General features: G+C 43.4%; 1 protein-coding gene across 2 annotated transcripts in view; it reads left to right on the plus strand.

Moving 5' to 3' along the window:
- The window catches only part of Ets1 (ETS proto-oncogene 1, transcription factor), a 135,120-nt gene that overhangs the window by 19,378 nt on the left and 89,749 nt on the right, over window positions 1–25,993 (plus strand). For both annotated transcript variants that reach the window (XM_048343659.1, XM_048343658.1), the window contains exon 3: window positions 8,670–8,817. In XM_048343659.1, coding sequence (XP_048199616.1) covers window positions 8,670–8,817 — 148 coding nt within the window. The remainder of the gene's footprint in view (window positions 1–8,669; window positions 8,818–25,993) is intronic.

The following is a 25,993-nucleotide window of genomic DNA, read 5'->3' on the forward strand; positions in this document are numbered from 1 at the left end:
AGGGTCTTTTAGCTATAGCCTAACATGGAGGAAAAAAATTACATGCTGAGGGAGTCTGTCGGGGGCGGGGGAGGGGGTTGGAATAGGTCGGGCTGAACGCATCCTCACTGGGAGGCTTAAATGAGACCGTGCTTGTCAGGTACCTCCACAAAAAAGGGCTCCATTAATTCCCGTTTCACCAACTTTCCTGTCCAGGCTGATTTCAAACTTTGATTTTCACCTCTCAGCCTCCTAAGTAGCCAGGGTTACAGGCATGAGCCACTGGCACCTGACTTGGGCTTCTTGATTGTGTTATATAGATACTTGGAAACAGTGATAAAGATAATTTCTACTTGTTGTCCATACAAGGATGTTACAAGAGCAAGATGGGGTAAAAATGGAGACATTCTTTCTGATTGAGAAACTCCCTTGCTTCATTGTTGCCCTGAATGAGAAACAGCTCTTACCACTAGATCCAAGTTCTCCTGTCATGGGCCAGTGGCTTACAATCCTCTGGTTCTCTTCTCCTGAGTTATTACAGTTTAATTGGACCTCTTTGGGCGGCAATTCTCTTTTTACCCTAGTCTCCAGCTGGTGATACTCTTGGAAGCCCATAGATAACGCATCTGGGCTTAGAAAAATGGAAAGATACAAAGAAAAGAAATTAAGGATCCAGAAAAGGACTTTTCCCCTCCGTCACTTAAGGTGGTGATGGACTTATTCTTGAGGAGATCATTGGAACTGAATATGGAAGAAATTGTTTATACTTATAACACTCAGTGGCAGGTAAGAAATTGATGAAAATGAAGAGCAAGCACGTATTTTTTTTCTTGTACCTTAGAAAGTGGGAGTTTTCTAAATTACCAGTTTCCATCAGTACAAATGAGCACATTTCAGAGTCAGAGGTCCATGTCATCAGAAAATTAAGGCGCTAAGAGGTTAAATGAACTGTTCCCATTTACAAAACTGAAAATGGATCAAGTGTAGCCCATGTTTCCAGGCTCTTGGCACAGAATACGCCTGTCTACTTGTGTGGCTATAGCTAAACACCAGGGAGTAGGAAATTATAAACACGGGAAGTTACTGATCATAGTTCTGGAATCTGGAAAGGTCAAGATCAAGTTTCCGGTAGATTCTAAAGTTGGTGAGGTGCCCAGACTCCGCTTCCAAGATGGTAGCTTGTTGCTGTATCTGGATGCCATGAATAAACTCTGTGTTTTCTTACTTGATGGAAGGCCTGGAAGGGATTGATCCTCCTTCCTCTACACCCCCTCCACATCCCCACCAGGAGTCCATTTAATAAGAGCATAATTCCATCTTTGCATTTACTTCCTAAACATCCACCTTTCAGTACTGTCGCATTGGTGATATTCAAACCATACCAGTTCCTTACCTCCAAATTCATCCTTATTCAGTTTTGGAAAAAAGAAGATATTGGTAATATATAAGAACATAATCAATGTCTATTTGGTAATTCATGTACTTTGTTTATGGGGAAAAATGGCCTTTCTGATTTAGGAAAGAATCAAAACTCTTGTAGACCACCAAGCAAATCACAATACTGACAGTATTGTCCCTATGGCTCTGATTCAGTGTCACCGCGCACCTCATGCCATGGAGGCCTGAACTGTCACTCAGTGGTGCCACAGCATTGAGTCTGTAGGCTTCACAGTGAGTTCCTGTAATTCAAATATCCAGGGAGCTTGAAGCTAACAAGTGACACTCAACCTCACCTAAGACCTCTCAGCAGAGCTGGGGCTGCACTCTGAGGCTCAAGAAGCCCTTTCTTTGTCCTATCCTCCATGTGTCTAAGCCACATGTCAGCAGGTGTCTGCTGTGAGGGGCGGTCATTGTGCTTCCTCCTGGCTGGCACGAGGAGGTGCAGTGTTAGTATTGGGTATGGCCCTCACTAACTCAAGTTGGTCATCAGATGGTCTACACAATAGCATAATTAGCCAACTGCAAGTGGTTCATGCCTGTAATCCCAGTTACTTGGGAGGCTGAGATCTGAGGATCATGGCTCAAGGCCAGCCTGGGCAGAAAATTCTGTGGCACTTATATTTCTAATTAACTAGCTGGAAGTGGATCTTTGGCTCAATTGGTAGAATGCCAGCCTTGAGTAAACAAAGCTCAGGGAAAGCTCCCAGGACATGAGTTCAAGCCTCAGTACTGACACCAAAAGAATAAAAATTTAAAAAGGTTAGTTAAAAAAGTTAAAAAGCACAATTAGATATTCAGATATCCACCCCCCCCCCCCGCCCCAAACACTGGGCTTCAGATTTTTCCTCTTTCAGAGGCCTGCAGTATGTCAGGTCTGCTCTTCCACCAAGGCCCAGGCCTATCACTCCTATTGTTTTAGGAAGAATTTCCTGGCCTTGAGTCTAAAATTAAATTGCCCTTTGAGAGTTTGCTATTTTGTCTGTTCCTGTCTCTCCTGGTATCCGTACCGCCTCCTAGTCCCCCATGCTTGATAGACAGGCGTGTTCAGGAGATCTAGGGAGGACTTCTACTCTGCCTCCCTCCCTCTGCCTTCAACAGAGCAGAATCATGGCACCCCGAGAAGCATCTCTAAGCTACCATGTCCTTCCAAAGCCAAGCACAGCCCAAGCAAAATCGCTCCTTAGCAGCTCTGTGCATACCATGTCTAGTAAGTGTAAGAAGATAGCTTCTGGGGGAAAAAAAGGAGTGTAGACTTAGAAATCATTGGAGTTGTACTACCTAGTGTCAAGGAGTTCCTGAGCACAATGAGGTAAATGGTTTAATCTAAAGTATGGTTTATGTATTGCACTCTGTGTTATAGTCCCTGCCATGTAAGAGTCTGCCACCAAGGTACTTTCCTGAAATATGGGATCTGTGGGGACAAAGCCATATTTGGATTTGGTTTCAGGGAAGCTTGAATACTTATTAAGGGGACATTGTCATGAATTGGCATTATGGTTGACAACTTTTGGCTCTCCCTAGGCTTCCTTGCTCTGTGGGGCTTTTAGTCCAGCCCAATGTCAAGAGGAGAATGTAGTTGGGTCAGCACAACCAAGCCTTTGAGTTGGCAAGGAACTTGAAGGTCATCAGGGGTAAGCTCTGCAGGAAACAAAGCTTAAGGGAGGTTAAGTGACAGGCCACAGATTACACAGCTCCTTGGTAGTAGAGCAGGATTTGAACCCAAGCTTCCTGCTCTAGAGTCTTTCTGCTAGATTGCATGAACATTTCTGAGTTCCTAGAAAAGACACTAATCCTAATCCCAGGACTCATTCACCCATCCTTCTAGGTTTAAAATGTGCTTAGAAATTGTAGCATCTTAAAATAGTTATCGTATTTTTTATCGTATCTTCTGTTTATGGACTGAAGGTAAGCCTCAGGATTCTGGAGATAACCAAAGGAAAGGTGGAGTTAATATATGGAGAGACACAAAAGGAAAGTAAGAGAAGAAAGAGTTCTCAGGTGAATGAACCACTTGCACTTTGAAGGCTACATCCAGACAGACTAGCTAAAATGTAGCTCACCCACATTCTCCTAGATTCACTGACCTCCTAGGTTTGTGATTTAGTGTCATCAAACTATTTTCCTGGTCCTTCCTTTCCCATTTTGTGGGACTTTGGGGGGAAGAGAGAAGGGAGACAATGAGCAAATGAAATGGTTTTGAGATGTGGTAAGGCAGGAGGAGGAAGGGAAAGAGATGGCCTTGGAGACATAGCTGCAGGCAGTTGAGGAGAGATGGCTGGAAAATCCCCCCTCCGTAACCCTGATGTGTGAGCGAAGGAGTGAGGGAGAGGCCACACACAGGGTTTGTGAACCTTATATCTCAACCACCTGAGTAGCTAGGATTACAGGTGTGAGCCACTAGCATCCAGCTTCAACTACTAGTGTGTGTGTGTGTGTGTGTGTGTGTGTGTGTGTGTGTGTGTGTTGGTCCTGAGTCTTGAACTCAAGGCCCAGGCTAGCACTTGACCCACAACTGCACCTCCAGCTTTTTTTTTGCTGGTTTACAGGTGAAAAGAGTATCACAGACTTTCCTGCCGAGGCTTTGAACTGTGATCCTCAGATCTCAACCCTCTTGAGTAGTTAGGATTACAGGCATGAGCCACAGGCACCCGGTTTTCAACCATTCTTTTCAAGCAAACTATTGCCCCACACAGCTTCCTGTTGTAGAGCTAGGGAGCAAAGAAGCCGAAATCTAACAGATCGAGGTTAGAATGATGTCTCCCTAAGAAGCATGGCCTTTGGAAACTTGCTTTCCATTCTTAAAGTCTCCATTTGCTCTTTTGTGGAATGGAGATGAAAATAGTAATGGTGCAAGAATGTGGTGAGAATTAACAGGGGCTGTTGTCTTGTAGGGGCCTTCACCTGCCAGCTGGTGCCAACAGCCGTGAGATGTCTGTTGGTTCCTTTAATCAGCCACCTTTGGGAGGAAGAGTGAAAAACTGTCAGATGGTTTCCTTAAAACGGTGGCAGAGATTGGGTGTGTGCCTTACATCTCATTGACTCATCTCTGGCTACAGACAAGAAAGGCAGGTGTCAATAAAGAATTAGTTTTGGGCGGTGCCTTTTAACTTCAATGAGTTAAGGGCTTTGCCACCCAGACTTCAAACCTTCTGATACCTGCCTTATTTCGTCTCAACTGGGGTAGTTTCATAATGAACTGGCACTGGTGATGCGGTTCTCTTTGAGTAAAAATGGCGCTTTCGTACGCTATGAAATAGTTTTAAAGTCAGTTGTTGAAATGTCAAAGAAACAGGCAGGTGTCTAGATAACAGAACATTGTCAGTGACATCCAATAGCAAAGATGCTGGTGGCTCATGGGAGACTGTGACATTCAAACCCCAGGACCAACACAAATATAACTAGAAAATTAATAAATAAAAAGCTGTAGTTTTATTTATAAATAAAAGTGAACTATCCCTATTGACAAAAGAACCTCTTTTGGGAACAGAAGATGCTCTAGCCAAAAAGGCAGTGACATAAAATCAAGCGGTTACCACCCATGGTTGTACCATAGACACCAAGAGCTGGCTTTTGTTACCATGACACTGCCATTTTGCATACTTAGAACCTGACAGTGTTACCTCTACCTTCTAGCTGCCTTGCCTCTCCTCTGCTGGTTATACTAAGATCATTTCCCTTCAATACCTCTTGGCATATTAGGCCTTGCCTTTTCTGTGGCCTTTCCATAGCTGAGAAAATGCATACTTTTTAAGTTGAATTCTATTCATTTCAGCCATCCATCACTCTAGCAGGGCCTCTAACATACTGCCCATCATCTGCCTGTAAGGTTTGTAGTTTATTCTGCCTGATGTCCTCTGACAAAGCTCCTATTTCTATTTCCCTCTATCATGTCACAAAGATCCTAATGATACAACCTACTACCATCTTACAAGAATGCCCCACTTAACTCTACCCATCACCATGTTCAAAGATCTTTTGCTTTAAGCAAGCCATGGATGTTTGTGACCCCAAAGAAGGAAAAATATAGGTAACTTAGAATTCTCCTTCATACCATGTAGAGCCAAAATTCTTTCCCTTCAGATCTTGTTTCTAGGACTCTGCTCTTTACATTGAATTTGGTGAAAGGATCTGAAGGATAGAATTGAGAGCCCATGGTTTGACTTAGACATCTAAGAAATGAGTAGTGCGGGGTTTTATTTTTTTGTCTTTTTTGGTTGGTTTTTGCTGGTCTTAGGGCTTGAACTTGGAGCCTGGGCACTATCCTTGGGCTTTTGTGCTCAAGGCTAGTACTCTATTGCTTGGGTCACAGCTCTACTTCCAGCTTTTATGGTGGTTTATTAGAGATAAGAGTCTCACAGAGAAATATCTTTTTTTTTTTTTGGCCAGTCCTGGGCCTTGAACTCAGGGCCTGAGCACTGTCTCTGGCTTCTTTTTGCTCAAGGCTAGCACTGTGCCACTTGAGCCACAGTGCCACTTCTGGCCGTTTTCTATATACGTGGTGCTGGAGAATTGAGCCCAGGGCCTCATGTACACAAGGCAAGCACTCTTGCCACTAAGCCATATCCCCAGCCCCGAGAAATATCTTTTAAATGGATTGTTTCCAAGTGTTTGTAGATAACTTTGCTTACTGTTGGATAGTCAGAAGTTCTCTCAGCAGTTTCTCTAGGAGCTCACAGTATTAGGAGGAGATATCAGCAAAATGGTTTAAAGCCAGAATTCAGGAAACTGTATCTCACTGAAGCTCATAGAGATTTTCTTTTGTAGTAATTTCCCCAAATCTCTTGGTTCAAAATATATACAGGCAGAAAATCTTAGTTTCTCAGGCTTCCTGGCAACAGAAGGCCAAAAACATTAGCCTTGACCTTCATTTAGTTCTCAGGTCGTGTGTGTGTGTGTGTGTGTGTGTGTGTGTGTGTGTGTGTGTATGAGGAGAGGGGTAGTACTGTGTTCTCAGTACCATCAGAGCAGCTGAAAGATAAACAGCCCCAAAGTAACCCATCCAGTACCAGCTTAAATAATCTTATGAGTATTACAACATACAAGATCCAAAAGTTCAAGGTGTTTTACATTAGGCACAGTGCCTTCTTCTACATTCAGGGTTCAATTGTCACTTTTCTCCTATGCCAATATAATTTCTGTGTTTTATTTTCTTTTTGGCCTGTACTAAGACTTGAACTCAGGGCCTGGGCACTGTCCCTTAGTTTCTCTTGCTCAAGGCCAGATCTGTATCACTTTGACCACAGCTCTACTTCCAGACTTTTTGGTGGATAGTTGTGGGAAAGTCTCATAGATTTTTCTGCCCTGACTAGCTTTGAATTGCAGTCCTCAGATCTCAGCCTCAAGGAGTAGCTAGGATTACAGGCGTGAGCCAGGGACACCTCACTATGTGCAGGGTTTTGTTTTGTGTTTGTTTTGGTTCCTTACTGAGCTTTGTGGGGGGTAGACCACTGCAAAATAAGGGAGTATGTGATGAGTGACCGGATGTAAAAAAATGGGGTGGGTTCTTATATGCTCAAGGGGAAAGCAGGCATCAGATCCTCTAATTAGAGAATCTATTAAGCTATCTTTTGTCAATGGACCCTTGGAGGTTCATTCCTTAGTACTTCCCATCCATTGTTTTAATCACATTAAATTCTTTGTGGCGTTTTGTTTCTCTTAATTGGGGTTTTGGTTTCAATGGCAGTGGAAGATGGGGATAAAGAGATTAAAAAAGACACAAAAGAAAGTTGATGATGAGCCAGCACAGCTTAGACATGTATTCTCAGAAAATCTTTCCATGAATTTGCCTCTTTTTTATGTTTTTAATATTTATTTCACTTGCTTAATTTAAGGAATGCTAAATGATACCTGCTTTTTATTGAGGGTCACTTGTCTTGAATTTTGTACATATTTCATTAGTAAGTAAGTTTATTAATCAGTTTCCTATTTTATTTTAATTTCAACCTGGCCTTGTGTTCGTTATTAAGTGCTCTGCTACTTGAGGCATGCATCCAGTGTTTTTGCTCTTACATCCTTTTTCGGGTAGTCTCTAGCTTTTTTCCCAAGCCAGCCTCAGAACAGTGATTCTCCTGTCTCTGCCTACGGAGTAACTGGGACTATAGGCATGAACCACCATACTCAGTCCTTTTGTTTTGCTTTATATATAATTTTCTGACACAGATTGTTCCACGAAAATGTCTTATCTTGTGAAGTAAGTGGTATTCCCCCCACTATATAACTGGGTAAAATAAAGTTTAGATTAAGAAGCAGACCAGATTCACATTGATAAGTGGTGAAACCAGGAGTTGACTCTGTACATCCTGTGAATTCAAAAGGTAAGGTTTTAAACACTATACATCATGGCCTTTCCCATAGTCTGTTTTATCTCAAAAAATCTCCACATATTGGAAGAAAATCTTGTCTAACAACCAATGTTATTAAAACCTATACTTATTAACTAAAACAATGAAAGGAATTTCAGGATATAGATCTGCATTTCTTTTATTTTTTTAATTTTTTTTTCTAGCCGTGCTATGTTTGAACTTAGAGCCTTGTGCTTTCTCTGTCTGCTTGTTCAGCGGCTGCTCTACCTCTTGAACCATGATTACAGCCTTTTGTTGGTTACGTTAGAGATGGAGTCTCATGGACTTTCCTGCTCAGGCTAGCTTCACGATTTTCTACTGTTCAGGCTAGCTTCACACATCTCGGCCACCTGAGTAGCTAGCTAGGTTTACAGCTACCAGCACCAGGCTAATTTTCATTTTCTTTTGCATTTGCAACTTATTTCTATATATTGGGATGCCTTGTCAGAAGACTGTTTCATGGTAGTTTTTATAGAGTAAGGTACCCTAACAAGAAAAATCTAAGCGTGTATATATTTAAAATAATTCTTATTCTGTCCTGTTGTTAACTATGAGTCTTGGTGAGAGGGGTCCTGGGTTTTGCACACATTAAGCAAGCACTCTACCATCTGAGTTAAGCTCCCAGCCTAACTCTGAATCTTTATTTGAAGGTTATAAAAGGTGGTCCTTAAATATATGAAGAAATAGGTGGAGATGAAGATACTTGTAGTCTGAGTTAAGAATTCCCTTTATTTGCCATGCATTTCAGGGATCAAGGGGAAGGAAATCAAAAGTTGATTCTGTTCTATTGTTTATGAATGATCCCTACTCACATGTAACTGGATAATAATAATGAAGTCATAGTAAATATAAAGATTCCTTCCACCCTTAATATATATCTATATATCTTTCTGTTTTTCCTGATCACAGAGGCAGGGACCTGTCAATACCTTTGAAGATCCTCGAATGACATATACTTTCCCGTCGAATTATCACCACCAGCAAAGACTTTACTACCCATTCTGGGATGAGATGGCTACCCAGGAAGTTCCCACTGGTCTCGAACACTGTGGCTCAGGTAGGAACATCCACAGGAGCTGGGAAGGAGGATAGAGTTGAAGGACAGGGAAACTGATGAGGCATGCATTCTCTGAAGTTACAGCTGCCACGGCCTGCGTGGGTCTGCACTATTGTTCTGGTGGAAAGCCCCTGCCATCGCAATCATTTTGCTTTACTTTATTTTGTTCAACAGGAAGACCTAAATCTACGAATGAGCCCCAAAGAGGTCACTCTGGGTCTCTGTTTTGTAAATAGTACTATGTACTTCCTGACACCAGTTTCTATGACACCATAGTTGACAAAGGGCCTACACGTTTTGCAATTATAAAGGATGAATTGGAAAAACAAAGGTGTGTGGGCCTGTGGACCGTAATTTCTCATCTCCTCCACTCTTTTCTGCCCTTGCCCACCTGTGCTTGGCTGCTCCTTCCTCAGTCATCTCTCCAGTTCTGTCCCAGTAGCTCTTCCCTTATTTTCTGTATTCCCTCTTCTTTCTGGGCTGCTGGTTCAAGTGCTGCCCTCTGGTGAGCAGGAGTCAAACTCCGTCAGAGCTTTCTAGAATGAACAGAACTATTCTCTCCAGAGCCCAAGCAGTGCAAAGTTCTTCCCTCCCTCTGTCTTCAGGACTTGGTTTCTTACAGATTCAATTTTTCCTTCATTTACTTTCTAGCATTTTCCTTTCCAAAACAAAAATACAAAATCATTAATCAGATATTCAGATTACTTTTCCACAAACCTATGGTCTGATGTATATCCCAGTACCAAAGCCGGTCCAAATTTGATTTTCACTAGGATGAATTCCAAACATTTCAATGTCTCTATTCCTGTGAAACTAGTGTAAATTTGAGGAATTACTTGGGTGAAGCTTTGGGGTGAGGTGAGTCTGTGGAAGCTAACTTAAATACAATTTATTTGTTTATTTTTGGTTCAGTATTGCCTTTTACAACAGTAGAGAAAATAAAACAAGCATTGGTTTTATTGATCATGCTTTATCTGTTATCAGAAATAGACACATAGGATAAGATGTTAAGTCACTTAGTGGGGCCTGTTCAATATAGTCAGAGAGGCCTGAGAGGCTGCTTTCCAATTGCCTGGTTCTTTTCTAGGAAAAAATGAATTCTGTCTCTGTGTCCCAAACTCTTCTCACTCAGTAGTCATTGATCTTTCAGGGATTCTTCCACACTACCTGGATTTCAGACATCATAACATTTATGTGATCACAATCTGTTTGTATCTGCGATCCTCCATCCACAAACACAACTACCCCCTCCATGTATCTATTTCATGAGAAGGTTAGGAACATTTTATGCACCTATTCAATGTAAGGACTTAAGATATGAAGACATGAATAATAGTGACCTTTAAAAATTCTATGCGAAAATATGATTATATTTGTTTAGGCAGAAGATGAAAAAGGTTGTATCCCTATTTGTATAATTCTTGAACACGATTAATGCTATAAGGTTTAAATTGTATATCTGCCATTTTAACTGTGGTTAAAGCTACACAGCCTTAAACTTCCAGCTCTCAATATATATCTGCTTGCTAGAAGTTACATCTTATTAGTAACTTAGGGTTTGTCTGAACTTGACAAAAACCTCAAAATGAGATGGTCTTGTCTTTACAGCAATTAAACATGGTCCTCTATCATTGTACATGTGTGTGTGTGTGTGTGTGTGTGTGTGTGTGTATGTGTGTGTAGGAGACTTGAATTTAGGACCTGGGCACTGCCCCTTAGTTGTTTTCCTCAAACCTACCACTCTATCACATGCGCTACAGCTCTACTTCAGTCTTTTTGGTGGTTAATTGTAGGTAAGAGTCTCATGGACTTTTCCTGCTTGGGGCTGGCTTCGCACCTCCATCCTCAGATATCAGCTCAGTTCTCAGCCTCTTGAGTAGCTAAGACTACAGACATGAGCTATCAATGCCCAACATGGTGTTCTATCTCAAGAAGTAGGCAAACCTCAACATTTTATTCTCTTCCTTATCAGAGTTCCCAAAGGTTCAAAAAATTTATTTCAAGATGAATGAGACTGTCTATGGGGTATATGAGGGTCTTGTAAGGGGAGAACTGCTTTAAAATGCAGGGACTTGCAAGCAGAGTAAAGTAGTCTTCTTTCTATAGTCCACTTTATTGTTTTGAGATGAAAGCTGGGGTCCCCCAACCCCTGTGGCTTTCAGGTAGGATGGGGAGGCTGGGTGACCTGGGTCACCCCTGTGTGGCTCTGAAAATGGTAGACTCCCAGTGGGCTTTAGCTCTATACCAGTTGGTGGCAATCTCTTTGCAGATGTAGCCTCCAACTCTCACTTCCCCAGGCTCTCTCCGATGGAAATACCTTGCAAGAACCTTGTGCTTTTCTAGTTTCTTCTTTGCTTTGTGAACTGTCCAGATGAAGGAGCCCTAGGAATTCTTTCTGGACTTTGGTCCAGTTTGCCTGGGTGATAGCTGGCCTTTGGAAAGCCATAGTAGGATCATCAGAAAGGGAGATGAAAACATGGACCAAGTAATGATTTCTCCAGCTGTGGCAAACTTCCTAGGAGATGTGTTGAATAAAAAAGAGAGGGAAAAAAATACTCCACTTATTTTTTTCCTCCCCTAATCTTCTTTTTTCCTATTTATAACTTCAGTTTCCTTCCCGTCCTCCATCTCATGGCTACTTCCCACCCTCCTCCCCCTTCATATTTGTGCTCTCAAAAGGGATGAATGAACATCTTTTCCAAGGATTTTGCATCTGTCGGAGACTAGAAAACTGACAGGAGGGGCTGTGGGGAGCGGTCAGCCCCCCCTTCCAGCAGCCCTCATTGGAATGTTGTAACTACTCACTAATAGGCAGAGGCGGAGCGGGAAGAGAGGGGGGAAGCACAAAGATAGGAGTTGGGGAAAAAGCCTCAACAGGTGATAGGAAAGATGGAGTACTTAGGAGTGTCAGGAGCCACCTAGATAGAATAGATGGTAAAGGGGATGCCTAGGAAGACAGGTGCAGTGGGTGGAAATGGACAGGAAATAAAGGTGGGTAGGGCTAAGAGAGGTAGATCATAATGGGGAGAGATTAGGAATGATGAATGGAAAGGGGGGAGCCTGGAAAAAAGACAAGGCAAGAAGGAGGGGGAGGGGGGATGACATGAAAGAGAAAAATAGACGATTCTGAAAGCATTAACTATACGGCTAAAAAGAGAAGGCACATTTGCATGCAATTGCCTGTGCAGCTGTACATTTCTTCATGACAATCTTGTAGTCATCATTTTCTTTCATTTTTTTTTCCTCCTCCTCCTCCTCCTTCCTCGGCTTTGGCCCCCTCCTCCCTGTCAGCCTGGAGCTATTATGTGAGCCAATGGGGGCTGCGGGCTGGTGTTCTGAATGAATGAATGGACCCTTTCTGTCTAAGCTTCTCGTCATCCTTCTGTCAGGGAACTTTGTGAATCAATGAGCCCCTTACACGAGACAGGGCTGAAATGTCTGTTACTGTTTATAGTCTGCCTGGAGTGGCTCCCACAGACCCTGCCTGCTCTCCTCTGCCCCACTTTTCAGTTTCAGCCCTCTCTCTCCTCCTCATCACCAGAATCACTTGGTGTGACAGGCTTTTGCTACCTAGATCATTCGTGATATTTCTTTTTCTTTTTTTTTATTTTTTATGCTGGTCCTGGGGCTTGAACTCAGGGACTAGGTGTTTTCCTATAGCTTTTTGGTTCAAGGCTGGTGGTGCTCTACCACTTGAGCCACAGTTCTACTTCCAGCCTATTGGGGATTAGTTGGAGATAAGAGTCTCAAAAACTTTTATTGCTCAGGATGGCTTTAAACCTCAATCCTCAGATCTCACCCTTCTGAGCAGCTAGGATTACAGGCATGAACTACATTACTTCCAACCCACTAGCATTTTGGTGTCATTATTATGACTATTCTTCTACACAGCCTACTGAGAAGTGACAGGATAGATGGAGGCCACTGTCTGATGGACACAGGAAACCTCAGAGTGGAGTCTACTGTCATTCATGCAAAGCCTCGTTTTTACTGGAATCCAGAAATACAGTTATCAGCCATCCCCTGAAGCACCCAGACTGTAAATTCTCAATCCATATTTACTTCAGTCTCTCAATAAGGGTGATCACCAACCTTGCCTACCTTGCATGTCAGAAATACAATGGTACCTGGTACCTTCCAAATAGAAAGAATTATTCACTTTTTTTTTGAATCCAGGAATGATATTACAAATGAATGATGAACTGCATCTGGAATTAACCAAAGCCACGATGTTGCCATCAGAGCATACTTTTGAAAAATAGTAGTTTAGAGTTCATAAACAAGTATGAAGCTGTAGAACATAGTAAACCCACCTTCCCTTCCTGAGCAGTAGAAGTCATTACCAAGATCCTTTGGAGTGAGCAATAGGATGATGCTTTTTCTTCTCCTTCTTAAGAAATGCCATTTATCTGTTAGTTGCTTAGCACAATAAATCCCTATCTACTATGTGCATAAATACCTAATATTTCCTATTCTTCTCCAGAAAAAAATGTGTACATGGTACATCAGTAAAGAACTCAGACTCTAGCCAAGTGTAGTTCGGCATGCTCGTAATCTTAGCCACTGAAGATGTAAGGCAGTGGTAGGAGAATAACAGTCACAGAGAACACATGCAACTCTATTTGAAAACGAAATGTAGCTCAGATGGCAGAGTGCAAACATAAGGCCCTGAGTTCAAACCTGAACACCACTAAAAACAAACAAACAACAAAAAAAGCAAGAAAAGTAAAACAAATCCAGACCATGTAACCAGATCGTTGGCTTTACAAAGCTCTTCCTGACCTTGTGATCTTAGGTAACTTGATTTTCCTCATCTATAAAGGAGATCTCTTAAAGTCTGTTCCCCAGAACACCAGCAAAAATACTATCTGAGAAGTTGGTAGAAGTTCAAAATCTTAACCCATACCCCACACCTGTTCAACCAGGAACTCCTGAGGTGCAAAATCCTCCTGGAGGGCTTTAACACAGCCTTACTCCAAAGAGGATATCTGATTTGGTAGGTCAAGGTTAGAGTTCAGGAAAGTAAATAATGTATTTCTTTCTTTACTTCTTTGTGGCTTATATTATTTATAGAGGGCTGGGGGATTTCATTGTTATATCTCAACACATATTTAAATTGCATTTACTTCCTCTATCACACGTCCTGCCCCTCTTACTCCCTAAAAATAGTAACCTCAACAGGTTTCCTTGTTTAGCTGTGCAGTTTTAGGAACATTTTTATTTGTACATTGTACATTTTTAATTGTACAATGGGATTTCACGGTGGCATTTCCATACACATCTTCAATATTTCCTGATGAAATCTACCACTGCTATCACTCTCCCCCATCCTGCCCTCTTTTTAAAACAATTTCAACAGGTGTTCTATTTCACACATGCAAATAGGGTACTTCAACAATATTCACCCTCCTTCACCCTTTCCATTCAGAGAGCATCTACCTTTCCAGCAGAATCTGTTATACTTCTTATCCTTCATTTTCTTCAGTGTATATTAGTTGTACAAAGGGATTTCACTGTGGTATTTCACACGTGCATTATTAATATACTTTAATCTCATTATTGTGTGTGTGCATGTGCTTGTGTGTGCGTGTGCATTTCCACAATAAAGCAAATGATTTCCATATGAAATATCACAGTTATGTCAGAAAGGTTGGTAGTACCAGTGAGTGATTTCAAATCACACTATTTAACATTTCTGAAGCAAAGTCACTAGTAAGATGGTGGAACCGAAGAATGTCTTTCCTAAATAAACGTTGGACATTCAGGTGGCAGATAATATTGAGACTTGGGTTCAGAAGTCTCTCCCAGGGTTCTCAGAGGGCAGGGCGGCTGGAAGGGATCAAACCTGGGCAGTGTTTGGAAAGGGATCTCCACAGCCAGGTGGGAAATTTCAGCAGGAAAACCAGATGCCTCCAGTTTGGCTTTTAAGTGTTGAGGTTATTGAGGGAAAGCCAGTGAGACTTGTTCAAGGGAGCTTCACCTTGCTCTGAGATGTTTATTTTTATAGCAGGTTTGTTCTTTCAACTGACCATCTCAGATGGCCCTGGAGTTAAAAGAATGGTATTTTAAGCTCTATCGGAGTATATACGTTCTAACTCCTTCCAGAATGGGAGTCTCCTTTCAGTTTCTTTGTTCTTCAAAAACAGTTCTGGTCCCATGAGCATGTGTTGTGTGGATGTTGAAACATCACACACTACGATACTGGATGGATAGTATATAGTGAAGTGGACCAGGGACCATGCAGGCATTGCCCAGTCTCACAATTGTATTGTATTTTCTCAATTTTCCAACTCAGTGTGGAGCTGTCTTAAACGGTCCAAGGACAAAACCATCACTAGTTCTGTAGCATAAGACTATATCCCACAATTCCCTTTAGTAAACAAGGTCTGAATACTTAAGATGCTGGGAAAGGTGGACTGTTTCAGGTTCTGACCCAGGAGCTATGGCATTTAGTGGTCACCTTGTCTCAGCTCTGACCCTTCACCAAATGGTCCAATGCCAAGAAAAGCACAAGGCCGGACTCATCTTGCCATGCCCCTACTTGTCTCTGAGGAGATCTGAGGTTGCATGGAGGAAATGCTGGAGAAAAGGGAAGCAGGATACAAAACAGAATCCACCTGCTAGAAAAGATGGCACACACTTGCACTATCATATCTTTTTCTTAAAAATATTAACATAAGGCTGGGGATATAGCCTAGTGGCAAGAGTGCCTGCCTCGGATACACGAGGCCCTAGGTTCGATTCCCCAAGCACCACATATACAGAAAACGGCCAGAAGCGGCGCTGTGGCTCAAGTGGCAGAGTGCTAGCCTTGAGCGGGAAGAAGCCAGGGACAGTGCTCAGGCCCTGAGTCCAAGGCCCAGGACTGGCAAAAAAAAAATATATATATATATATATATATATATATACATAACTTACACAAGGAAAGGGGTTTCACTGTGGTATTGACACATATGCATGTGATTGACTTGATCAAGTTGACCCTGAGATCCTCAGATCTCAGCCTCCTGAGTGGCTAGGATTACAGGGGTGTGCCACCAGCACCTGCTCTACCCTCTCCCTTTCCAAAACATTTTTAGTGGGTTTCATTGTGCTATTTTCAAACATACATATAATGAATGTACTTGAATCATATTCACCATCCCCACTCCCATCATTTCCTCCTTTATTTTCTTTAAAAAATATTTCTTGTGCTGGTCCTGGGGCTTGAACTCAAGGCCTTACATTCTTGATTGGCTTTGTCACTCAAGGCTGGTGCTCTACACTTAAGCCACTCTGATACTTCTTAGCCTCCCCCCCCCCTTTTTTTTTTTTTTTCAAATTTTCTGCTACTTAGGTTTCCTGACCACAAGATGCTTAGGAGCCTCACTTTTTGCAAGTGAGGGATGTCACTGACCAGCTATGGGCTGAACTTGCCTGTCTTCCAATGTCACATGGCCTCTTATTCTCTTGCCACTCCCTTGGTAGTTTTCCAGCCTGAGTTGTGTCATAGGTTGTGTGAACTGTGGGCACCAAGGATGAGAGTAAACCGAAGGGAGAAGAGTCTACGCAGCCGGTGTGGTGCTCAGAGCAAGAATATACCCCAAGTTGGGCGCTGGTGGCTCACACCTGTAATCCTAGCTACTCAGGAGGCTGAGATTTGAGGATTGTGGTTCGAAGCCAGCCCAGGCAGGAAAGTCCCCATGAGACTCTTACCTCCAATTAATCACTCAAAAACCAGAAGTGACACTATGGCTCAAGTGGTAGAGTGCTAGCTTTGAGCACAGAGAGGCTTAGGGACAGCACCCAGGCCCTGGGTTTAGGCCCCACAACCTACAAAAAAAGCACTGTTTGGTATTGGCTTGGGGGGTTGATTCTGTTCTTCAGGCCTATTATTTCCACCTTTAACAGGTGAGGTACTTAAACTGTGTTGTTTATTATTAGTATAAAGGTGATGTACAGACAGTGTAACAGTTATGTAAGTCAAATAAAAGAGTACATTTCTTTTTGGACAATGTCATGCCTTCCCTTGCTCTCTCCCATTCCCCCTCATCCCACCAGCCCATCCTCACCCCTACCACGCCCCTCACCCACAAGATGTATAGTTCATTGTCAACACAGTATCCAGTGAGTACCACTGCTGCATTTGTTTACTCCTTTTCCCCTCTATTTCTGTGCGGCATCCTCCACTCCCCGCCGCCCCCCCCAGACAGATAAATGAAGAAGACAAAAAGAAAAGGAAACAAAAGCAGCAACAAAGAAAAAAAACACTCTTATTTCCATTTCCTGGAGTTCATTTTGGTAAATATTATTTTATATGATTGCGCCTTTGTGTTCCTCTACTAAGTATACCCTCCTTTGGTCTCACTGTGTGAATTCCTAGAGATGGGCATAATTTTACCATGCCCCAGTGTATTTTAGATCTAGCTTCCGCACAAGAGCAAACACATATGGGCTGTTTGTGTCTCTGAGCTTAGCTTAAACTTATTTTTAAAAGTTCTTGCACCCATATGACTGAATGGTATACACTACTGAAAAGGTCTTGGCCTCTAACAAGTGACAGATTGATGCCCTCTCCTCTTCTCTTCCAATCTGGGTTGAGCTTGAGACACAAACACTAGGTCCCTGCTTGTGCCCAGTGAGTGTGTGCCTGCTAGCTACTCATCTGAGACTGTTCTTCTAGGTCTCCTTTTACCCAAGAAAGGAAGAGATGCTTTGAGAGGCTAGTGGCTGGGGGTTCAGCTTTCTGGATTATTTCCATAGCCAGGAGAAAAGAGCTTTCCAGATATATGTCACCTTTGCACCTGGGGGGAGGGAAAGTAGCCTAGATGGAGACCAGCTAGCCTAGTCTAGCCTGTGTGAAGTCCCAGAGTGTCACAATGATGATGCAAACTTCTCTTGTTCCTGCCATGGATTAAGTCCTCGATTTCCCCAAATCCAAGGAAGTTAGGGTCTTGCTCAGCCAAGTCCCCTGGGGGCTGCCAATCGAAAAGTTCTCTTAACTTTTACAAACCACAAATATTTGGTCCAAGTTGGGAAAGGTCCCTGGGGACACCAGCATTCAAGCAGTTTGACCCTTCTTCTGCAATGGGGTGGATGGGTTGGGGGGGGGGGGGGACGGGGGCGGTGGAGGCCACTGGCTGGCTGGCTGGCGTCACTGGGCTCTTTGCTTGGCTCCAGTGGGCAGACGACAACCCGGGCGCCACTGCGCTCTGTGAATGGAGACCCGCGGGTGGGTGGGTGGATGGATGATGTGAGGGCTGGAGCCAAAAAAGCAAGACCCGGGGTGTGTGAGACAGAGGAGGGGGTGGGGATCGGCCGCAGGGACAGCCTGTTGTGCTCAAGTCTGGTGATACTCGACTCTCTGTCCAGATGTTCACAGTGTTTATAGCTGCTGGAGCAGGAGACCCAGCTCCCTCATTAATAAGTTGCTTTCTTACGCTGCAGCCAAAGAGGTCTCAGCCCAGAGGCTGCAGCTGGAGCCTGCGTGTCCTGCTCCCCTCCCCCCCCATCCCAGCCTCCCCACTCCTCACCCCAACCCCGCCTTCCTCCTCTGCAATCCTCCCAAAATACACGAGCACACAAAAAAGAAAAACACCAGCAGATTTTTTATTTCAGAGAGTAAACACTTGGGCTGTGGGGGTCTGGAGGTTATGGGAAAAGAGGAAACCATCAGGCTAATCAGCCAGCACACACTTCCCCTGCTGAAATAAAACAGAAATCATTGCTGCGCAGCCCCTGCGGGTTAACCCTGGCGCTGCCAGCCAGGCCTCCGAGGTGGGGGCCTCAGGCCCTGCATTTTGCAAGTGCGACCCTCGCAAAGCCAGGAGAGGAGAGGGGCGTGGGGTGCTGGTCTGTCTGCTCCAAGCGGGACGGTTGGAACAGGGGGTTTCCGATAGGCGAGAGATACTGGCGTCTGGGTAGAATGTGGCTCCCTACCCAGGCGCATGCATGGCTACTCAGTGTAGACATGGAGAGTGGGACCTATTGATCGGGTTAGCTCAGATCAGGGCCAGCTCGGCCACCTCATGCAAATCACTGGGCCTCTCTGGGCCTGTTTCCCCACTTGTGCTAAAGTGAAGAAAGTAACAACAAATCAAAGAACAAAATTCCGGATTTAATAGACTAGTGTGCATTGACCAAGTCCTTCCTTCCCTTTCACTTCCACCCTCCTTTCCCCCAACTCTCCCTTCCTTCTCCACCCCTCCTCTCCTCTCTTTCCTTCCCTTCCTTCATTCCCTCCTTCCCTCCCTCCCTCCTTCCCTCCCCCTTCCCTCCCTCCTTCCCTCCCTCCCTTCCTTCCTTCCTTCCTTCCTTCCTTCCTTCCTTCCTTCCTTCCTTCCTTCCTTCCTTCCTTCCTTCCTTCCTTCCTTCCTTCCTTCCTTCCTTCCTTCCCTATCTCCCTCTTTCCCTATTTAAAGGCCTCTAGCTTCCATTTTCCCTCTCTGGCCCCCTGCTGCCTGCCTGGGGAACATAAATATCCCATGAGACAGAGATCAAGGGTCAAACATGAAGCCTAATTGCCCCCCTTGGAGAAACTACCTCTCCACTGGCTGATGTGTGGGCAGCTGCCTTTCAGTTCTGCCTGCCCTATCTCATCAGGCAACTGGTTAGCCCTTTCCTCCTGGAATAATAATAACTATTATTCCAAATAGGCATGGAATTTTCCTCACTCCATCCTGAACATCCTCATTAGACTCACTCCTGACTTTGGAGAATAGTTTGACTCTTTGGGGCTCTCTTGCTATTTACAAAAAGAGAGCTTATGGACTTCTATTCATCCCTGAAGGCCAGATGGGAACACCCCCACAGCAAAGCTATCAGTTCCCAGAAGCTATTTTGTGATCAGGTGGTGGTGGGAAGCTGACATGCAGTGATCCAAGCAACCACACAACCAGGTTTCATTTGGTGTCATCCTTATCTCATAGATTCTTTTATCAACCCTGACAACTTTCTGCTAAGTTAGATCTGCTGATTCTCATAGAGCAGGGTTCCTTGACAGAATTGAACTTCAGAAATGTGTGATCCTGATGAGAGATTATGTGCAAGAAGACTCTTTCTAAGGATCTGTTGCTTTCCTCTAGTCTCGAAGTGGTCTGAGGAGCCCCCCCCCCCCCGCCCCATCCCCTCCATAGAGGTAGCACATAGACTATTGTACTTACAGAGTACACCTTGCACACTTGGTGCAACAGGGATGGATTCATAGTGTAAAGTTCCTTCTGATAATCTTGCCTCACCAGAGCCCAGTGAATCCTAACAGAATGCATTTAGCTCCGGAAGCTGGTTCCATTCCACTGTCTCTAGGACAAGCACCACAAGTCCTAGTCAGAGTTCAGCTCCATCCTTCTCTTTTACACCATCCTTTCTACTGATGATCTTGACGATCAGCCCTGAAAAAAAACAGCAAAACAAACCTTGAAATAATGGCACTGTGGCCTCTTGCAAGTGAGCTGGAGTGTGGATGGCACCCCGTTTGGTCTACTTCACACCATTCTAGGGAAGCCACATGGAGATGCTACTTCCTTGAGACTTCCTAATAAGCAAGAGATTTCCCCCATCGTCCTTACCCCCCGTGTGTGGGGGGGAGTGGTGTAAATAATGTCATATATATATATATATATATATATATACACACACACACACATATGTCAATTATATCAATGGCAGATAAATCACTGGGTACTGCAGCCTCTCAGTCATCTGTAACTGTACCTAGGTTATCTCTTCAAATCTTTCCTTTATTTCTGATCTTTAAATTCTCTTGGAATCATCGACTGTGATCAGACTTAAGACTCTGAGTCAGGTCAGATTCATCACCGCTACTGACACCGGCAAGTAGAGACAACTTTCAGACCTCTTCAAGCTAGAAAGAGCCAGTGGCTTTCAACTGCCCAGTGGTGTGTTAACATTTCCATCCTTCATATCTCAAATGTACATTCTTAGCTGAGTGCCCCTGTGAAAACTAAGAGGCTGAATATTGGGTTTCATAGTACAAGAGGCTGGCTACCTTAGGCAACAGATCAGTTTCAGGACTGCTCCTGGCAAGTCCAAGTAAAGACCAGAAATAATAGTTAGGCTGGTGCTTCAATCCAACCACACTTGTAAGATTTCAGGTATTTCATCAGTACTTTGCCACCAGCACCTGCTCTCCTCTCTTCTTCCCTCCTCTCCTCTTCTCCTCCCCTCATTTCCTCTTCTCTCCCCTCCTCTCCTCTTTTGTTCTGGTACTGAGGTTTGAACTCGGGGCCTCATATTCTGGCTTTTTCACTTAAGGCTGGTGCCCTACCACTTGAGCCATACCTCCATGTCTACCACATTTCCCTATTTCTATGTTGCTTCTTTACTGATCAATGGGGGCGGGGGAGGAAACACATGCATATTGCTAAAGAATAATTTGTAGCCCATTCTTTTCTAATTAAATGAGAATTTAAACCATTGTGTTCTAGAAAGCTCCAGAGAAGGCGGTCTTCCTAGAGTGGTCTGAGAGGTAGTCAACAGTTTCTGAAATGCCTTCTATGTGCCGGGGAACACGTACGTGTGGTCTTTTGCTTTTACAAGAATCCTATGAGAGTGATATTCTTCTGATTTTATACACCAGATGAACGACAGCCAGGGAGGTAAAGCTCCCACCCCAAAGAACAGTAACTATCACTCTGGGAGGGAGGGAGAAAATAGGAGGAAGAAGAGAAGAAGAAAGGGAGGGACAGAGGGAGGGAGAGAGTAATTAAATTGGAATTTTTCTTCAAAGCTTGTCCTCTTAACCATTAGACAAACATTACCCGGATTTTTTTTCTTACATCTTCCTTGTGGCCTCCTCTTAGTGACTGATATCCACCCACCAGAATAAGAGAATGTGGGCTTTCCTACATGTCACAGAGATCAAATAGAAAGCTGGCCCAGTGTTGACTATGACCTTCGGAACCTCTGCCTGGTTTCTTTGGTGCAATACTGGTTTTATTTCAGGACATGAATGAGCCTGCTTATCTGCAAGGCTTCTCCGAAGCCTGGTTTAGTTCCTTTGTTAGGTATTCAGTTAGAGACAGAGGGGTTTGCTGACCCTTTCACTTAAGCCTCACATCCCCCTCGGCTCCCTCAGCACCCCCCTGGCCCCCAGCTGAGCCACTCTGGGAGCAGACAGAGTCACTGAGCCAGACTCAGAAGTTCCTGAAAGGTTATACCCTTGAAGCTCCCCACAGTGTACATAGCACGTGCTGAAGTTTACACAGACTTCTCAGGCCTCTGAATAGAGAGACTAATTGTGGGGAAGCTGCTTTTCAGCACACAGGATGGGCTGTTCCCTGTGGGGTTTACTATCAAAAGGCTTTTAAAAGTGCAGTGTAGTCATTGTTGAATATTTCACAATGAATTAAATACCATTTCTCTCCTCGCAGCTGTTGTATATGAGTGAGCATAGAGTGTATTCTCTCTCTCTCTCTCTCTCTCTCTCTCTCTCTCTCTCTCTCTCTCTCTTTTCCTGGCAGTAGACCACTGCTGTATAAACCCAAGCACCAGGGTAATGAGATTATTTGTGAGTGAATTCTTTAGGAAAAGCATTTTGTTACCTGGATGTCAATGGGCTGTGGAGCTGGGGCTCTGGAGGGGGGAGGAGAACCTGGGCAGGAGACAGAATTGACAAGTCTCATCAGAATTGGGAGGCAGGGGGCAGGGAGGACTGAAGGGCTAGGACAAGTTATCTAGTTTAGCAATGGATCCCCATTTTGCCAAGGCTGCCTTTGTTTTCAGCTCTAATGTAGTGGGTAACAGAGGTGAGTTCCATATTTTATATTATTTACTTTTAGCAAACAATTATTTTTCCATCTTCTCTTTCAAAAAATCCTTCCTGATCTTACCTGTTCTTAATGGAGTTGACAGAACATTAGTTTGGCTGTTTGTTTGTGTTGTTGTTGATGGGGCTTGAACTCAGGGCCTGGGCACTGTCCCTAAGCTCTTTTGACCAAGGCTAGTGCTCTATCTACCATTTTGAGCCAGAGGGCCACTTCTGGTTTTCTGAGGTTTAATTGGAGATAAGAGTCTCAGAGACTTTCCTGTCCAGGCTGGCTCTGAACTGTGATCCTCAGATCTCAGCCTCCTGATTAGCTAGGATTATCGACTGGTGTTATCTACCAGCGGCCTGACCTTATTTCTTTGATTTTTTGGGGATTTTTTGTTTGTTTGTTTGTTTTAATCTTCAAGAATTTTAAAACATTTTAAATGGTAGAACATACCAGGGAATCGATCTTTCTTATGACATTTAGTGTGGTTTGGTTTCCACTATGTAGCTGACCCAAACTGTGCTAAATACCATTAGTCTTGACAAAGCCTTAAGGTTGGAAGGTTTGCATGTGGTTTGAGTATATCCTCCAAGTTCCATAGGCTCCCATGTTTGTCTTAGATAATAAGAGGTAGTGAAACCCTTCAGAGGGGACCTTGTGGGAAGTGATTAGATCTTTAGCTGAGATTGGTGCTTTTCTCAGGAGAGTGCCTTCTGGCTCTTACAGAAAGGAGCTCAAGCCTAACAGCAAGATTGATACCTCCCCTGATTTTCTTACAGCCTCTGGTATTTAGTTACAGCAATCCAAAATGGACTGCGACTCAAAGTATTTACATCTTTTCTCTTTTTAGAAGATGAAATTCAAGTGAACAGTGAGTTGGAATTCTATATGAAAACAATAGAGATTCAATACTAGTGTCGACTTAATTCTCCAAATTTCATCGGGGGTAGCTCTTTTGCACATCATTCTTTGAATAGTAAAGAAGAGATTAAATTGAAAAAGAGGATTTTGACTAGTTAGAGGGAAACTGGACTTCCAAATTAGCCACTAAAGAGTCTGTGGATTACCTCTCCTCGCCAATATCTTTCATGATACTTCAGAGGGTGCTTAAGTAACTATTTTATTATATTCCCTATGGCTCTATCAACTAAGACAAAAATTTGGAAACATAAGGGAATGTTTTAGGAAACACAAAGGGAATAAGCAACTCATGTATGCAAAGAAAAGTATTGAAGCTGAGTCTGGTGTCTCAGGTCTGTAATCCTAGCTACTCAGGAAGCTGTGATCTGAGGACTGAAATTCAAAGCCAGCCAGGGCAGAAAAGTCCATGATACACTTATCTCCAATTAACCAGCCTAAAGCCAGAAATGGAGTTGTGGCTCAAGTGGTAGAGATGCAGCCTTGAATGAAAGTGCTATAGGGCAGCATTCAGGCCCAGAGTTTGAGGCCCAGTACCAGCACAAATAAAGAAGAGAATGGAAGGGAGGGAGGGAGGGAGAGAGGGAGGGAGGAAAGGAAGGAAGGAAGGAAGGAAGGAAGGAAGGAAGGAAGGAAGGAAGGAAGGAAGGAAGGAAGGAAGGACAGAAGGAAGGAAGGAAGGAAGGAAAGAAGGAAGGATGAAATTGAGTTCAGAACATTTTAATTCTGCATCAGAGGCATTTAAAGAAACCCAGCTTGTCACGTCATTATGACAAGTCCAGGCATCAGATTTTAGGGTTGGAAAGAGGCAGTTTGAAGTTCAATCCTGTGCCTCTCCCTTTGTTATCAGTCACCTAGTATTTGTATTTCCCCAGTGTTTGTGGCTAAGCAGGCATCCAAGCTCAACTTCCGCAGGAAACACTGAGGAAGTGTGCATCACTCTTGTCACTTTCACACAATCATTGTCTTCTTCCTGGATGCGAACTTTCCATGTACACACATATATGCCATGTTTAGTTTACCTTTTAAAACAATTGACAATGTTCAAAAAGAAATGTACTCATTACCTAAATTATGTAACTCTAACTCTTCTGTACATCACCTATATAATAACAATAAAACATGCTATAAAAATAACATATCTTTAAAGAAGACTTATATGAGACTCATAGCGTCTGTAACTGTTAAGATTTCATCTCTGTGGTTTAACACATCTAGATGTTTGCATGGGTGTTTTCTTCTGAATGGTTCACCTATTTCCCACAATGGTGGCCCTGTGTAATAGCAAATCTTGCCTCTTTTCCCCCATCTCTGTGTCCTAACCCTTACATTTTCTGACTCCCTCCCATCGACTTTTAACCCATATATGTTGAGGCTTCTTTTGTTTGCTAGTTGCAGAGGAGTAGCTTAAATTCAAGAGGACTTTATGGATTTGCAAGTTCACTAGAAGATCCAGCCTGGAAGAACTGAGGGTGTTAGAAATCTAGTCACATTTCTCTCTTTTCGTCCTCTTCTCCATTTTGGTCATCTTCCCTGCTCATCTTCCTTCTACTTTCTCTCTCTGTCTGTCTCTTTCTGTCTCTGTCTCTCTGCCTCTCTCTCACACACATACTCATGATTTTTCTTTGATAGTAGAAGAGAATTCTGTCATCATAGACATTGTGAATCATGTCTTCCCTCTGAGTTAATGGCATATCTTAAATTTCTGCATCACATGCTCTACCCCAGGTAATCAATGAGATTATGGAAATGGGTAAAAAACGTCTAAATGGTCATGTTAGGTCTCATACTTTTCCTTCAAAATAGGAGGAAAAGGGTGTACCATGCCCATCAGTGGCACCAAAGCTCTCCTGTGTGAAGAAGATTCTCATTTCCTTCAGGTCTCAGTAATGTTTTCTGAATACCAGTGTGCAGTCACTGCCTTGGTGTTTCTCATGAAAAATATACTCCTTGTGGTACCTAGCAGAGTGGCTGAATTGTCATAGGAACTCAGGTAAGGTATGACAGATAGTTGAACCAGTGTTTGAAAATTCATCTACAGCCAGGCTCACTCCTATAATCCTAACTACTCAAGAGACTGAGATCTCTGGACTGAAATTTGAAGCAAGTTCTGACAGAGAAGTCTGTGAGATTCTGATCTCCAGTTAACCAGCGAACAGCTGGAAGTTGAGGTGTAACTCAAATGGCATAGTGCTAGCCTTGAGTGAAAAAACCAAGTGTGAGACCCTGAGTTCAGGTCCCTGTACCAGCACCAAAACAAACCAACAACTCATTTCTCAGGATCATTATGGCTACAGAGAGTTCTAAAATTAGTTAAGAAGTTATTAAAAATTTACCATACGTATAACACCTTCAATAATCCATAAAAAAAGGCCTTCCAGAATCTGATCCAGCCAGACATGGGTGTCTCAGGCTGAGAATCCTAGCTACTTAGGAGGTTGAGATCTGAGGGTCACAGTTTGAACCCAGTCTGGGCAGGAAAATCCATAAGAATTTTACCTCCAACT

This window comes from Perognathus longimembris, chromosome 3, assembly GCF_023159225.1.
Source record: "Perognathus longimembris pacificus isolate PPM17 chromosome 3, ASM2315922v1, whole genome shotgun sequence".
Lineage (NCBI taxonomy): Eukaryota > Metazoa > Chordata > Mammalia > Rodentia > Heteromyidae > Perognathus > Perognathus longimembris.